The sequence below is a fragment of the Sinocyclocheilus anshuiensis genome, unplaced genomic scaffold (assembly GCF_001515605.1).
Source record: "Sinocyclocheilus anshuiensis isolate Anshui unplaced genomic scaffold, SAMN03320099.WGS_v1.1 scaffold919, whole genome shotgun sequence".
Classification (NCBI taxonomy): Eukaryota; Metazoa; Chordata; class Actinopteri; order Cypriniformes; family Cyprinidae; genus Sinocyclocheilus; species Sinocyclocheilus anshuiensis.
The window spans coordinates 347733-360336 of record NW_015547671.1 but is presented as its reverse complement, the minus strand read 5'-3'; the positions used below and the strand labels follow the sequence as shown (position 1 = coordinate 360336).

Genomic DNA, 12604 nt, shown 5'->3' with positions numbered 1-12604 from the left:
ATGTCCAAATATATCGAACGCATCAGGAACCTAATCCCGGGTCTGCGCCGTCCCAACAATGGCCCACCTCAAGGAGATGTTACCGTGGATATGGGGGAGGCTGATTTTGGGAAGGAGAAGGACATGAGAAAAATGTCATTCTTCAATCCACTCGATCCCGTGCCAAAATATGACTTTTATGCCAAAGACACTTGGGCAGGACGTATTAAAAAAACCAGACCATCACTGGATGTTCTACGCAAACCAGTAAGTAAAACTCCAGAAGTGGTAATTTAAAAGAAGTTGCATGCCTAAGTAAGCTTACAAGTGAGTCTAAGTGAATATTGCGCACAAAGATTGTTTATATGGCAACACGTTTGATTTTGATGTTGATTATCTGGATGTTCCTGTCAACAGCCGGAGCCTGATGATCTTCCTCCACCACCAGAGGAAGATGGACGGCCCAAAGTCAAGCTTGTTCGCTTTGGATGGGTTCTGGGAGTCATGGTGAGAAAGCAACAAGCATCAGTGTGATCTTATTAACATCTCTAGTTGTTTCTCCAAGTTGTTAAATGGTGAGCTAAGTCTGTGCTCAGATTTTCCAAGAAATCTGCCCGATGTCTTTCTCAGCGAACCCAAACACTACAAACTTACTGAGTGTACATGTATATTTCCAAAAATTGTCATTATCATAATGCATAAGAACGTTTTCTGTTTATTCTCAGATTATTCTCGTTTGATTCTTACTACAGTCATACAAATTTACTACAGTCATACAGTCAATTTTTTTTAAATACATTTAAATAAAAATTAAAATACATTTTTTGGGGGGGGCAGTACAATAAATACCTTTTTTTTTTTTTTTGATTGCTTTGGATAAAAGCATCTGCTAAATGACAGAATGTAAATACAATACAATTCTTGGTTTTACATATTAGTCATCAGTACAGTAACAAATACTGCAAAAAAATTGCTTAACAGGGATACATGTTTCTCACTTATCATTTAAATGTAGCTTTTATAAAAGCTAAATCAGTCACCTATGTGATTTGTTCAGGTCCACTGAGTTTTTATTTTGTTTCAGTTGTGGCGTGAAACCATTCTTAGTTGGCTATTATTATACATATCAGTATAGGTAACACCCCCAAATAAAAGTCTATCTGTCATAATTGTAATTTATTACAATCATATTTAAAGAAAACCATTATATCCTATGATCAAAGATTTCTTAGGTCTATAAATTAACTTGCATAAGGTTGAATCCCTGGCTTAATTTTCATGAAAATAATTGCAATAAAACAGGTGGTATAATTTCCTTTATGCAAAATGTAACGTTATATTTCTCTCTTTTAATGTGTTTAATGTTTCAGATTCGCGCTATGTTAAACATCTGGGGAGTCATTATGTACCTGCGGCTGCCGTGGATCACGTCTCAAGCCGGACTCAGTGAGTCAGTCCTCCACCTGGTTTAATTCAGTTCAAGTCACTTAATTAAGCCAATTAACAGTTAAATATTTCCTCTTTTTGAGAATTAAAAGTATAAAGGCCTAATCTAAAATAATTTGACATGCCATTTATGCATTTTTACTTGCAGTTCTGACATACGTCATTATCTTCATGTCTATCGTCGTCACAACAATCACGGCGACGTCGGTGTCCGCAATCTCCACCAACGGGAAGATCTACTCTGGTGAGAGAAATGAATTATTCACCATAAAAACAGGAACATATTTTAAGTAAATAAGACACATTTCACTTCATGTTGGGTTTTAATCTGAAACACATTTTTCAGTAAAATATCATAACATCAACAGCAACATAAGAACCTGGAACTAAACTTGCCCAAGAAATGCAATGTTTGTATTTGTCTTAAACACATTTAGTGAGGTGTATTATTTCAAAAAGCGAAGCCAATTTGTCAAGTAAAAACTCCACTGTGATCTTTCCTCCAGGTGGCACGTACTTCATGATCTCTCGGAGTCTGGGTCCTGAGCTCGGAGCGCCCATCGGTTTGCTCTTTGCGTTCGCCAACGCTATCGCCTGTGCGCTCCACACAGTGGGGTTTGCCGAGACCGTCCGAGATCTTCTCAAAGTGAGACATGCACACATTGTTGGGCTTGTGGGAAATTCAGAAAGCAGCTTTTTAGAAAAACACAGTTCTTAACTTCTTGACTGGAATTTGTGTTTTATGTAATTTGGCAACATGATGAGGGAGATGAAGAATGACTCCTCACTGTTGCTCAGATGTGTTATAAAGTTGAGTTGGTTGATTAAACAAGCATATGCAAAGTTCAGACTTTTTAATGCAACGTTTCTTAGAAGAACACAAAAGTATTGAAATACAGTTTTTCCTCTGATTTCATGTCCCTTTTGGGGCGCCAATATTTTTGGTCCATTTTCCCAGAAAGGAAAAACAAACATTAAAGGGGTCATGAACTGCCTTTGTTTTTTTGTTTTTATTTTGTACTGTTCTCTGAGGTCCACTTATAATGTTATCAAGGTTTTTACATTAAAAAAACATCATAATTTAGAAGTAATAGGCTATTTTCTGTCCTGTTTTAAACCCCCCTCATCAGAACGCTCTGTTTGAATAGGTGTGGTGGATTGTACACTCAGAAGTAAACTCCCACTGCTGTGATTGGCTAATAGTTGTGTATGTTTGGCAGCATACATTCCTCATAGATGGACGCTGCTGGGATTTAGGTTAAAAACGCATAAATAACTCCATGCATATCAAACGATCTGTAAGACACAAAGCAAAAGTGACCACATAATAAAAAAAAAAAAAGTTACTCACACTTGAGTGATTCCAATTTAGTCTGCACAGCATCGTCTTTTAGTTGCGAATTGGTGGGCGGGGCTAAACAGGCAGTGATGTAGAAGCAGGCATTGATCTTCTGCGAAGGCGATGCTTATCCACACTATTACATCATAGAGTAGAACATTCCGCATGCTGTCATTTTAGCAGACTGACTTCAATATAAGCTGATTTTAGACCAATGAGAAAGTTTTGAGTTCTGAAACTTACAGGATGTCTTTATAGTACAAATACATCTTATATGTCAAAAGATCAAGGGAATTTTGGTTTCTCAGTTCATGACCCCTTTAAATGTGGAAAAATAAAAGTAAATACAGGAAATACGCAAGTAAGTTATAGTAACTACGGTTGAGCTCCAAGTGAACAGACAACACAACTGTTTAAATCTCATCCACAATCGTTTTCTCTCTGGTCAGGACTATGATTCTCAGATGGTGGACGATGTCAATGATGTGAGGATCGTTGGGGCAATTACTGTCGTCATTCTCCTCTGCATCACATTCGCTGGCATGGCTTGGGAGGCGAAGGTATGTTCCTCTACTCCTGCTTTCGCAAATTTCCCAATATTGCTTCTTTTAACACAACTGTTCGCCTTGGTTTTCACTCCACCACAGGCTCAGATCCTGTTCTTCATCGCCATCATGCTGTCCTTAATTAATTATTTCGTGGGGACCGTCATTCCCACCAACAGAGAAAAGGAGTCTGTGGGATTTTTCGGCTACCGTGGTGAGTACACGAGATCCTGATCTTATAAGACTTTGAGTGCACATATGTATCATGATTTAGATATAGATTAGATACAGTATTTGTACTAGAAAAACAAGACAAAAATGCTGAGAGAGAAAATGAAGGTCTTCTTCAGTCAAGCATTTGGCGAAAGACCAGCAGAACCCACAGTTTTCTTTTTCCAGGTGACATTTTCGTGGAGAATCTGCTGCCTTCCTACCGAGGCCCAAATGGATATTTCTTCAGGTTGTTCGCCATCTTCTTCCCGGCTGCCACCGGAATTCTGTCTGGAGTCAACATCTGTGGAGATCTCAAGGTAATTTTATCTTTTTCGGATGGAGCGTGTAAAGAATGAAAGTCAAAGCGACTTTAAAACGCTAAATGACGTGGGCTATTCCATGTTATTTCAGGATCCAACGGGTGGGATTCCTAAAGGGACCCTGCTGGCCATACTCTGGACCACCTTGAGTTATTTATTGATCTCAGTCACGTGTGGTGAGATTAGACATTCTGTTGCACTGTATTGCATTAGAAACACTTAAAATGTGTCTTGTCTGGTGAAAGGCTCACCAAAGCAATTTCCTGTCTTCTCTCTCAGCTGCAACTGTTGTAAGAGACGCTTCTGGGAATGTGAACGATAGTTTAGCCCTGACAAATTTCACAACCCACTGCACCGGCCTGGGCTGTAAATTAGGCTGGAATTTTGACCGGTGTGAACAGAACCGCACATGTAGACATGGACTGGCAAACAACCTCCGGGTGAGTGCATCGGCCCTGTTGATAAATCAATAAAACAGCGGGTTCTATTTGTTTCCATTGTGTATCATCAGTTTCACTGAGGACATCGGAATGCATTGTAAAGTAATGCATTTTAATTTTGCAAGTAATATATTGTCATGTTATTTTAGTATCACTTACATATTATAGTTTTTATTCATATTTTAAATGAGTTTTTTTTTTTTGTAATTATTTCCCATTTTTTTATTTTAATTGTACTTATAGTTTTGGTAATGTTGCTTTTTTTGTCCCTTTTAATGCTATTTTTATTCATTATTTCAGTTTTAGTTATTTTACTACAAGTCAAACTAACTAAATTTGGAAAAAAGCTAACTTTTTTCTACTTTAGTTATTGTTATTTCAAGTAACAATTATTACAAGTAGCAATTTTAATGTTTTTTTTATTTTGAAATTTGACAAATATATACACAAGTACACACACACACACACACACACATATACACATACATAGGCATATATATATATATATATATATATGCATGCATTTAGAAATCATGTCTAAGCAATTATCAAAATAATATATAATTAAATAATGGAAGAAGGATGATTTCTGTTTTTCCTCCAGATTCTTACCACTGTTTCAGGATGGGGCATTTTGATCACCATTGGGGTCTTTGCTGCCACCTTGTCATCAGCGCTGGGTTTCCTGGTGTCTGCTCCCAAAATTTTCCAGGTAGGCATTTCAGAGGTTTTTTGATTATATTGTTGTTTATCCAACATGCAGTGAAACACAATATAATATTGTGTTTTTTTGTCACAGTGTTTGTGTAAGGATAACATCTACCCCTACATCGGCTTCTTTGGAAAAGGTTACGGGAAAAACAACGAGCCTCTGCGAGGCTACAGTCTCATGTTTTGCATCGCTATGGCTTTCATCCTCATCGGTGAGTCCTGGATCTCCTCCAGATCAGTTACTGAAGTGTCTCTCTCTGCGGACGCTTTAACGTTTGGTGTCATGTTGATGTTTTCAGGTGACCTGAACACAATCGCTCCTCTGATCTCCAACTTCTTCCTCTGCTCGTATGGCCTCATCAACTTCAGCACCTTCCATGCGTCGGTCACCCAATCACCTGGTGATTATCATCATCATCATCCTCATCAGTTTTACATTGTGCTAATGATAGATATCTAAAGATAGTGCTTGCATAATTATTAGGCAAATCGATATTCTGATCATAATTATGCACATCTGAATATAAGGCATTTATATAAAATGAATAGTAGTTATTCAGATTGATGTTGTTTGGAATTGTTAAAATGTGCTTGGAAAAAAACAATGATAAAATATCGACCTGCCTAAGAATTATGCATGCACTGTAATTTGATTAGTAATAAATGGATGCAAATGAAGAGCTACAAGTCGTTTTCATTGAGGGATTGACAATAGGGTATAAAATAGGCTTTAGTCTTAGTTTTAATCTTTTATGTCACTGCTTCTTCAAACTTAATCTATGGACACTGTAAAGGGTTACACTTTATTTTAAGGTGTCCTTGTTACAGTGTAATTATACATTTAAGTACTCAATAATAATTAACTACATGTACTGTACTTACTATAGGGTTAGGTTTAGGATTACTTGCATACAATGATGCATACTTTATTGTTATTATAATAGTAAGTATATAACATGTATAACAAGGACACCTTAAAATAAAGTGTTACACAAAAAAAAAAAAACACAATTAAAATGTCTATCTATGAGGTTCTTCAAGCTCATGTTTCTGTAATGGGGACATGAAATAAGCTTGCTGTACTGTAATTTATGCACGCTTATTATTAATAAATGCAATGTATGATGTCCAAAGAAGGATAGAAAAGAAAACAATCAGTTGTTGAAGGGGTGAATTAAAATAAGAAACAGTCGTTTTTCTCTTGCAGGTTGGAGGCCAGAGTATCATTACTATTCTCCATGGACGTCTCTGTTTGGGTCTTTCTTGTCATTCATCCTCATGTTCCTGTTCACATGGTGGGCCGCTCTCGTCACTTTCTTTATCGTCCTCTTCCTCCTTGGCTACGTTACTTATACAAAACCTAGTGAGTGTCATGCTTTACCAGTTAAGCAACAGAACCCCAAATCTAGCTTTCTTCTTGTCATCTTGTTCTTCTCACAGAGTCTTTGCTCTTCTCTTCTTCAATGGTCTTTCTAGGCTTCAGGTCTCGGTAAACTGAAGCCCAACACTCTGGTTTTGGGATACAAGATGAACTGGCAGGAATGTAAACCAGAGAGCTTACAGGACTACATCAACACCATCAGGTGAGCTGCTGCTTTTGTTCACATAAATCCGAATGAGCTTGATTGTCAGGTGTCTTTACACACACAAGGAATTTGTCTTGGTGTCAGGAGCTTCCAGTGCAGAAAGTATAGACATACATACAGTATCATTTAAGGTAATAAAAAGACAGAAATATAGCTCTAATAATAAAGAGAATAGACAATAAATTAACACAATAATAGCTGTATGGTAATAAAAATATAGAGAAAATAGACAGAATTAGGAACGTGAATGTGCAAATGTGCTTTTTTAGAAATGAAAAGTTTTGAGAAGTTATGTACAAAATATAGAGAAAATGCCTAGTTCTTTCATGAAACTCTAGATGGCGCAGGCTGATGTGTCTTAATGTGACTGATGATATTCACAGCGTTAAACAACTTGGCAGAAGCTGATTGGTTCATGTTGCATATGCAGCCAATGGGCTTGCTGCTTTACATTTAAATAGCGGATTAGCATCCACTTGAGCATTTTGCAGTGCGCTTTCAGAGTTCCTCCGAAACCCTCCACCTTGCCCCGCTCCACCTGTATAGAGCTGCTACGGGTTATTTTTTATGCTATTTGTGCAGCAGCAGTATGTCTTAAATGCTCACAGCACCTTATCGCCGTATGCATTGGAAGTAGCAAGTTCCTGTACTTGCTTGCAGCAGCAACTACAGCAAAAACCAACAGCAGCAGCAATTCAGCAGCAGCGTAGCAGATCTATTCCGCCAAGACCAAATACATTAACATTGTCATATCCATTTGCATGCTAAAATCTTCTGAGAGTTGTCATGATAGAAACAGAATTGTGAATGTGCAAATGTGCTACTTATAGGTGAACAGTTTTGAGAAGTTATGCATGTATGTAGTCGTGAGATGTTCTGTATTATTCAGGTGGAATGAGGGAAAAGGGAGGAAAAAAAGCCGTTCTGTTGGGTGCACTTTTTTCTTTGTATTTTGATCTTGTGTAATGTTTCTCCTACAGCAATGCATTCGACTCCAGTTACGGCATCGCGATCCTGAGAATGATGGACGGATTGGACGTAACAGATAATGTGCACAGTGCAGGTGTGTGTTTTATACCGTATGCCTAGAAAATGGACTGACGCTATAGTTCGAGTCATTAAATCAAGTCTGATGTGGGTTTGTTTTGGTTGAAGGTAGATCATCTGCAATTGACAATCCGGCATTCGACGCAGAGGAAGTCCAATACGAAAAGGATGAGACCGACCGGAATTCAGGTGAAACATGCACCTGAAGTCTTATTTATTGTGCACTTTTACTCCATTGACACTATTAGTGAAGTGATGTGACATAATATAATGTTACAGTGATTTTAGGATACCAAATTAAAAACCCTGGATGGAAATGCCAACAGCAAATAGCTTTATGTGTCACACTTGAAACAGGAATGCAATATTCTAAAATAATTGGAAGAATAAAAAAGCATTTGAATATTTAATCAATCAGAATGCTTTTATTATAACCAGCAAAGCTGCACATGGGGTACACAGATTGTTTTTCCATTCGAGCTTAATTTGGTGCCATTTGACCTCGGACCTTACAAAACCTTTTTGATTCCCCATCCAGATATTTCTGACGATGGCTCGAATGAGCAGGTCAGATCGGTGTTTCAGACGAAACAGGGCAGGAAGAGCATCGACATCTACTGGATCTCTGATGATGGAGGTGAGAATTATACTTAAACACCCTGCGGAAGCACCTTAATGGTTCTTAATGGTCTGGGTTGGTTTTGATATTTCTAAAAAATAACCACATTTATTTTCTCACTGTGAAGCATCATTGCTCTCTTTCAGGTCTGACTCTTTTAGTGCCATATTTGTTGACCAGAAGAAACCGCTGGAAAAAGTGCAAACTTAGAGTGTTTATCTTAGGAGACCAGGAGACCATAAAGGAAGACCGTAAAGAGTGAGTTGATCATCATCACCATCATTTTTGTAACTACATTTTTTAGTTTTGTTATGCAGACAAGTCGACATGTTTCTCATTTCAGCATGAAGATGCTGTTAAAGAGATTTCGGCTGGAGATCGAGGACCTTGTCATAATAACAGACGTGGATAAAACTCCTCTAGCGAAAAAGTAAGAAATGGGCACAAACATGCTCATGAACACGCATACAAAAACATACATGTTTATAGTAACTGTTGTGCTTTTCTTCCTCTCTGTTGCTGTAGTTTGCAGCGGTACGAGGAAACCATCGCCCCCTTCAGGCTGAGTGAAGAACAGGCTGGAGGAGACATACAGGAGCTCAAGAGACTGAGTCCATGGAAAATATCCAACAAAGACCTGGAGGCCATACAACCAAAGGTGTGTGTGTTTGCTAGTGTGTGGGGTTTTGAACACAAATACGATGCATCAGTTAAATATAATTACCCTGTATTCATGCTCAGATCGAGAGGACGCTGCGACTAAACGAGATCATCAAGAAGAACTCCATCCACGCGGCTCTGGTTGCAATGTGAGTATCGATACTTAGGCTAGTTTACTTGAAAGTGACTTCAAATGAGTGACATCACAAACAACTGATCATAATTTAACATTTTCAGGCCTTTGAGACCCTGCTTAACCAATACGAGTACTTTGGTCACCCAAAGAGCTGGATGGCCATCTTTACCAACTAATTAGCACCTGATACTACACTGTAAAAAAAATTCCGTAACATTTACGGTAAAAAAAAACAGCAGCTGTGGTTGCCGGAATTTTACCGTTAAAAATAATGTAGCAACGTTTTAGGTTTTAACTTAAATTTACAGTTAAATACCGTAACCCTAATATACAAAACTGATAAGAAAAAACTAAGAAACAGTTATTTCAACAAAAAAAACATCAAATTTGAAATGTAATGCAGGGAATTCTGGGAACGTCAGTTTACGGTTATTCACTGTAAATTATACGGTATTTTTCAATTCCAAAAAATAATATACTACCGGAAAATTAATGTCCAATACATGTAATGTCCAATACAGTTTTTCACCGTATATAGTAGGGGAATTTACTGTTAACCATTTAACAGGTTTTTACTGTAGCATTTTTACAGTCTTTTACCGTTAAATTCACGGTCATTTTATACAGTGTAGCTCTGAACAAAAAAACAGGAAATGAATAAACTAAACCAGAAAAGCAGCAAAGACAAAAGAAAACATACAAAAAGTTGGAAATAAATAGGTTTTGTTAAAGTACAGTTTTAATAAAAAACAAACTACGATATTTTAAAGTTTGCACTTTTTTACTTCTTGTGAAGCCCTTTGTGCTAAATTGCTGAAAGGAGCTATAACAAACTTTATTATTATTATTATTATTATTATTATTATTATTATTATTATTATTATTATTATTATTATTATTATTATTATTATTATTATTATTATTATTATTATTATTATTATTATTATTATTATTATTATTATTATTATTATTATTATTATTATTATTATTATTATTATTATTATTATTATTATTATTATTCAAGTATTTAAGCAGAAGCCTTTAGATCAAAAGGGCCTCGAGATCATAACAAATTCAGTCAAGTGTGTCCAAACATTTGAATGGTAGTTAATGTGTGTGTGTGTGTGCTTCAGTTCTCTTCCAGTCCCTGATGTCACCTGTCCTAGTTCTCTCTATATGTCCTGGATGGACGCTCTGAGCTACGGCATCCACTGTCCCGTCCTGCTCATACGAGGAAACCAGGAGAACGTCATGACCTTCTACTGTCAGTAAAACACTCACATTAATGTGACTGTTCATCCTTAAACACATTTATTACTGCCTATTACTTGCAATGTAAAGATGCTGAATCTGTTGTACTGAAATGAGCTGTTTAATCCTTTTGAACATTGACTGTATTACTACGTACATATGTATATTTATTTCACATGCTTGTATCTTTGAGGATGATGCAGGTCAAACAGATTCGGTAGAAAGGATAGAATAGAGATACAGTAGAAACGCAGTAGAGTTTGGCTGGTGGAGGGAAGTGCTTTTTCTGCTCTCGGGATCTTCATTTCAGGGTAGAAGTTTCTTGCAGTTTGAGTGAAAAATTGTGTTATGTGTAAGATTATTAGGTTATTGTTATGAATTGCAAGTATGCTTTTTATCTGCTTATGAATGTGAAAAATAAAAATTAGCACCACATCTCTAAAGACTTCATATATATGAATTTTGCTTCTCAGTGGCCTCAAAAGTGTTTAGGAAAATAAGGAAAGGTAAGGACATGACATGTGGTCAAGTATGGTGTCCCATACTTGGAATTTGAATAATTAACAGCTGAGTTTACCCTCACATTATTATTCTTACATTTCGATCAAATATTTTTAAGACTCCAATATTATCAGAGTGAACTTTGTGTATGAATGACATATGTACCAGCATTCTCGTAAAACAAACATACATACATCTTTCTTTGCTTGAATCCAATACAAAGAAATAAAAAAAAAAAGTTTCATGTGATTTTTGGCAAGTGGTGGCGGTTCACGGTCCATCATTGCGACCAGGGCCAGATTTTTGCATGTAGGCATTCTAGGCCTGTGTCTATGCTCACACTTCCAGGGGGCCCAATTACAAGAAGAAGAAATAAATTACTGTTTATTCTATGGGTTGCCTGCAATAGCAAAAGAATCAAAACCCAAAAAGACATTTACCAAGCAAATAGATACAACAAATATTAGGATGGCTAACTATTGAATAACTATTGCCATGTTTTTCCAATGAAATTAAGTTTTAATATCTACAAATCACTTTTTTCTCCCGTTATTTCATACACAAACGCACATACATACAGTACAGACTCACAGTCTTGCGCACTCGGATCAAACAGATGCACAGTAACTTGTCAGTGCTGCCCCAGGACTTTATCAGTACTTTTGCAACTGAAATGCATGACATTTCTCGGTATGGAGGTGGTAACATTGCTATTTTTGAAGAAGTTAAACTTGCATATTCGCTATTGGTAGCGATAGAGAACACGGTAATAGTTTTCATATGCATTATGATCAAGTTTTGTTTTGGGTGGTATTAGTAGCTATATATTAATAGGGAAGGGGGGCCCAGAAAATTATTTTGTCTATGTCACAATAAGAGGTAAATCCGGCCCTGATCACAACGATAACGAAAGAGGAAACGCTTTAATCCAAGCCCTCACGAGAAATGCTAGCGTGAATTCCTATTGAAATGTGTGTGAAGACATCTCAGTGTATTTTGCCATGTTGAAATGACGTGACCCACGATATTTCACTGAACGTCAACGATTTCTTCTATGCAATAGCGCTCACCGCACGCTCTTATAAACAAACCAACGGTTTCATAAGAGAACCAGATTCAAATGAGGGAAGACACGATTAGAGTTAATACAACTTCAGTTACAGTCTTTTCTTAGCATAAAACTATTGATTTAAGTCAGAAGACATGGAAGAATGCATCACATGGACTACTTTTCTGGTACTTTAAGTTTTTTTTTTTTTTTTTTTTTTAATTTTTTAAGCTTCACAGTTAAAATCACCATCCTCTCATCCTTATATTTCACAGATAAAAGCGTCAGATAGGTTTGGACAGACATGACAGTGAGTAAATAAGATTTTTGCCCAACTATTCCTTTCACATTGCTCCTGCAAAGCAGGTTAGTTTATTCATTTTTGCAAAGATCCATATCAGTAGTTAAAATATTTTGTATTGTATTTATTTGCAACACAAATTATACAGAAAATAACAATGTCAGCCTACTTACAAAGTTAAAACGGTTACAATTTCTGATTTGCCAATAGAAATTTAGCTGATGCATCTTTCTAATATCAGATTAACAGTTCTCTTTTTTTCTTCCAAATCCAAAAGGCTTGTTCACACTGCAGTGTCCTGAACTCATTTATTTTCAAAAAGAAATGCCCGTCTGTTCATAATGTTATTCACTTCTGCGGTTTGTGTACAAAAATGCCCCTCCTGAATGTTATTTTTATTAAAAAAAATATATAATAATAATAATAATAATAATAATAATAATAATAAAAAATGAATACATG

General features: G+C 36.5%; 1 protein-coding gene across 1 annotated transcript; it reads left to right on the top strand.

The window, feature by feature from the left end:
• On the top strand, positions 1–10313 carry LOC107702760 (solute carrier family 12 member 3-like). Its single transcript, XM_016505170.1, has 23 exons — positions 1–246; positions 403–486; positions 1350–1425; positions 1574–1669; positions 1932–2071; positions 3214–3324; positions 3412–3523; positions 3709–3839; positions 3934–4018; positions 4122–4282; positions 4887–4994; positions 5082–5205; positions 5293–5394; positions 6201–6376; positions 6470–6576; positions 7560–7642; positions 7735–7815; positions 8165–8263; positions 8392–8503; positions 8589–8675; positions 8771–8903; positions 8987–9054; positions 10175–10313. Exons 1-23 carry the CDS (start codon positions 1–3, stop codon positions 10311–10313), a joined length of 2661 nt encoding a protein of 886 aa, XP_016360656.1.
• The last annotated feature ends 2291 nt before the right edge of the window (positions 10314–12604 follow it).